Here is a 5,120-nt window from a genome sequence, read left to right as displayed (position 1 = left end):
TATATATATATATATTATAATTTCCTTCAAGTTTTTCTTTTTATTTCTTTTACATGATTTTTTAATATATTTTATTCAAAATAAAATAAACATTCTATTTCACTATCACGATTATTTTAATATTTATAATATGATAAAATTAAAAACCAGACTATATTAATCATACGAGATATTTCAGTATATAATCGATGTGCCGAAATCATATAGTAATATATGTATAAAAGTTTTAATTTATAAATAATAAACCTTAATAACGATCTATACCTTCCCATACTGATTGATATAAAACAGTTATATTTAAAATTCTTAGAGAACGGTACGTGTTTTATTTCACTGTCAAATATTTTCGCAGTTTACTTCCGCAAGTAGAAATTTCATACTGCTCTTTGTTCAAACACATTCAAAAATTACGAAATTTTTAGGAAAAATTTTATACTTTTTTACTCTTTATTAATTATACATATTTATAAATTGCATAATACGATGTATCGTTTAATTTGGTAATTAACCGGAAGATCAATTGTTTTTAATAAATACATATATATTAAGCACGTAAAATCGTTGGACGCAGTTTAATTACATTTCGAACTGTGAATTTTAAGATATCGATATGAATTCAGAAACGATAACCTGGATTTTCATCGTTTATTCAGTTTGTGTCTTGGAAAACTGTTATAGTTTAGATTACAATGGTGCTAAAATAGTGACTTACGGTGAACCTTGCGTTACATCTCGTCGATTACCTTTTCAGATAGAAGTAAAGAATAAATTAATAATAAATATCTATCTATTAATTTTACAAAATAAAACTTTCTGATAACTTGTTACAAAATAAATTTCAGGGGCCTAAAGCACCTCAAAAAGAAGAAAAAATACCAGTGTCATTGAATTTTAAAATGATTCCTGATACATATATTGAGCCACGTCGTATTGAATATCCAATTTCATTGGACATTCCATGTAGTACTCCATCACCAACAGAAAAAAAGTACGTCGAAGATACCTTACGTGGTAAAGTTTATGCGTACAATACTTATGTTCCTCCTGTTAATTCTCCATCATTTCCATCTATGAAAAATTACAACTTTAAAATTGAAAACGTTCCAATTACGACGAAAAATAATTAGTGAGTATTTCTAATTGACAAATATTTGATTTTATAAATGTAATTGTAAATTTTTTTTTTATTATTATATTAACAGTAATTCTGAATGCGAAATGAAACAAGTTCAACGATTGAAAGGACTTCAATCTCGAATTGATCGAGTTCTCGTTCCTGCTTGTGAAGTTTCATCATTGTCATTATCATCATCATCATCATCATCGTGTCAATGTCAATAAATTTAATAATTATAGAATTATTTATATTAATAATAAAATATAATATATTGAAATATAAAAATGATCAAAAGTTCAAAACTTTTTTATTTATTATCTAATAAAATGAACGTATGAAAGTATATATAATAAATATAATATATTTTTATATTTTATATATATTTTCTTTTTTTCTTATATTATTATCGTATATTATTTAATGCGCATAAATAATCACTGAAGATTCAAATACGTGCTTTTTAATTATTTTCTGAAGGTATATATGCACGTAGAATCATACCATAATCACATTTATCTTACTTATTAATCTCTACTTTTGAAATTGCGCACGTTGTGCGTGCAATTTTCTTAAATAAAATATCAATTCTCCGAGTATATGAAGCTGTCTTCATCAATCAAAATGGATAAGTTGCAATATTTTAGTTGAAAAAATGAAGAATAAAGTGTCGAGTCTCTCTTTATTTTACATGGTATTAAATACCATAATATTCATCGTTATTATCGAAAAAACTGACGCAATAACAGAATTTAAGGAAAAAATAGAAAATTCTTTGTCTACATTGCATCATAGTTTACCTGTTATTTTACAATCTTTACAAATCCCATCAAGATCATATAAAAAAGAAGACATTTTGATAGCAGAGAATCCAAACTTTCGTAACAAGGATAATCCAGAGGTTGAAAATGAAACAAGAGAAAAAGAACTGGTGTGTGATTTTTATGTTTTATTATTGTTATTACGTTTCTTTTTAAAATTAGAATAATTTATTAATGAGTTGAACATTTTCAGAACGTTGAAGATAACTCAAAGAACTTGCCAAAACTAGAAAATTTTTTATTGAAATGTATTAATGAATTTTCTGAAACGCAAGTTGATTATTCCCAATCAAATTCATCTTTTCTAGAAACATTAGAAAATTATTCCTGCAAAACAGAGGCTTTAAATTATGGTTACCAGCATATAATTGAAATTATAATTCATGAATCTTTTTGTGAGCTGAACAAACTTTTTCATTACATTTTAATTGCAGTAAATAATTTACAACCTGAATCTCCATTGATCTGGCTATTTAACATAGTACAAGATATAATTTCATTTGGTGATCTTATATTTAACGAAACTACTCTACCTGAAATAGTAGAGGTCGAATTGTCCAATTTAGAAGAATTTTTACATAATCCTGAAAATATAAAAATCTTAATTAATAATATAAAAAAATCTGTCCCTATTTTTATTCCTATTGCAAGAAGTATAATTAAATTAGTAAATTCTGTTAAAGAGATTTTCTATTATGTACAAAATCTTTTTGAACATCTTAATTTTAATTATTTAGAGAAAATTGAAGATTTAAAAGAAATAGGAAAGAAATTATTCATTTTGGGCAAACAATTAATAACTTCACTTTATAATTTAGCATTATCTCCTCTAAAAGAAATAAAGAATTTATTTTTTGATGCAATTATATGGGTAGAATCAATATTTAATGATTTGTTGAATTATATTCAACAAAAATTATATCAGTACACAATAATTTTAGAAGAAGGTATTAATATTTTACAAACTTTTTATAACGGTTTTTATGCATCTGGATTCTCGGAAACATTAAACGAAATATTTTCAATAATCGAATCGTCTGTAATGAACGAAGAAAAAGCAAATTTAAATGTTTCGATATCATCTACGCTAATATCGTCGCAAAGCAATCTTTTTTAATTATTTCTGAAATATACAAATATAAGGAGTTCTATTAATTTCTGGTAAGAACAATTAATTTTCATTATTTTCTGAATATGATAATTATCATTTATTTATCAATTTTTATATATATTTTTATATTTAATTAAAGATTCTCAGATTCTATTAAATTCAATAATTAAATTTTTCCTATAAATTAATTAAATTAATATGCACTTAAGAATATTAATTTATAATAATAATAATGAAATATATTTTTACAGGATAAATATCACTTTCATCCATTGGGATAATTTCTAAAAATGATTTTAATTATATCTCGCAATTTATTTACTTATCTTCAGTACTTGTTCTTTCATAAGAAATATGTGATTTTATAAGAAACAAATGATAATATATTGTCACTATTCATACTTTTTTCTTTCACAAATTTGTATAATTTGTATATTTTTCATTCAATTTTTCTGAATAAAAAATCCAATAATTTTTTCTAATTTTTTTATTTTCTTATTCTTTTTCTTTTTTTATTATTCTCTAAGCAGTTAAATAAAAATTCAAATATTTCATTAATGAGATCGAAAAATTTTTTTCAAAATTCTTTGTTCTTAATTTTAATCATTATTTTCTTTTCTCGATATTTTCCAGAATTAATTTTTTTTCGCAATATTTATGTAATTTTTTTGTCTTTTTTATTGAATTTAAATTGAATTTATTTAAAGATACATGTGAATTAGAAAAATTTTTTACAAAGATAAAGTATTATGTTTAATACTTAAAAATTTAATAATTCATGAAATACGAAATCATTTTGTTAAATTTGTTAAAATTTTTACAATTTAACAATTTATTAAATTTATTGTATGTAATCACGATTTATATATTAAAATTATTATTAATAAATATGTAAGTTGAAATAAAAATATTGTTAAAATTGTATGATTCAAGAATAAAAAATAATTCTTTAAAACCTTATTTATATTTTTTAAGAAATTTTAAATTATCAATAAATTCTCTGACATAGAAGCATTTATAATTTATTTTAATTCATAATATTTTCTTAATTACGAATCATAATACAGGAACTTCAAAAATTGGAAAAATTAAAACATAAAATAATTTAAAAGCAATTTGTTGTACATCTATTAACAATAATTTACATTATATAATATTTATTTATCTTAAAATGAAAGAAAAGATAATTGACATAATTATCATTGAACGTTAAATATTAAATTTATAATAAAAGTAAGTAAACTTAAATTTCGTGTATTTTCAAAAAATTCCAAGATATAATAAAAATATTTTGATTACACAATTTCCGCAAAAGATAGACTTGAAGCAGAAAATATAAATCATGACGCAGTACGGAATAATTAGTTCCACTAAAACTAAGTATTCATCCAAAGAATGATTCATTTTGTTTCGGTGGAAGGAAGAAGTAAGTAGCATGTGAGTACATACGTTGAACGGTTTAGCCAACGGCTAAGAAATTGAGAATAACTGACAAGTATATATATATATAAAGCTTAAGTGGTTATTAGTGTGATCTTTGATCTTGATTCATTTTATCGTAGCAATATACTTCGCGCGAAGCTTCCATAGCAGTTTTCTACCGTCTCTCTGACAGAAACTATCGCATTTTTTTTTCACCACTCCACGCTAAACGATCGCATTATGTCTCGATCACTCTTACTCGTTTTTCTCTTCGTTTGCCTAATCTATATTTCTCAAGTAAGTATAAATGTATTTTTGGATATGGATTAATTCTTGTCAATGATTTTTATAATCTCTATTAAGCAATTTATGCTGTTATATTTAGGCTAATCCTTTATCCCAAGATGCGGAACAATCTGTGTCAAGTAATTTCGACGATTTAACGAGTAAGGCAAAACAAATTTTCGATGATGCGAAAGGAGCGCTCGAGAAATCCGAGTTGAATGATGCCTTGGAAAAAGCGAAATCATTTATTGGCCAGGCTGGTGAAAATATCCGTAAAGAAATAGAGAAGATTGCGGAAAAGTTGCGTGATTAAATTTGACCAACATAATAATTTTCTTATCTATGTAATTTTTAATCTACAATTACG

The 5,120-nt window shown here is 23.8% G+C and overlaps 1 protein-coding gene across 1 annotated transcript; it reads left to right on the top strand.

The window, feature by feature from the left end:
- The first annotated feature begins 1,490 nt into the window (after nt 1–1,490).
- Nucleotides 1,491–3,093, top strand: LOC116186241. Its single transcript, XM_031512873.1, has 2 exons — nt 1,491–2,045; nt 2,129–3,093. The coding sequence occupies exons 1-2, from the start codon at nt 1,770–1,772 to the stop codon at nt 3,050–3,052; spliced, it is 1,200 nt and encodes a 399-aa protein (XP_031368733.1). The 5' UTR covers nt 1,491–1,769; the 3' UTR covers nt 3,053–3,093.
- The last annotated feature ends 2,027 nt before the right edge of the window (nt 3,094–5,120 follow it).

Source organism: Apis dorsata, unplaced genomic scaffold (genome assembly GCF_000469605.1).
Source record: "Apis dorsata unplaced genomic scaffold, Apis dorsata 1.3 scaffold_524, whole genome shotgun sequence".
Lineage (NCBI taxonomy): Eukaryota > Metazoa > Arthropoda > Insecta > Hymenoptera > Apidae > Apis > Apis dorsata.
This window is presented reverse-complemented; position numbering and strand designations above follow the sequence as displayed.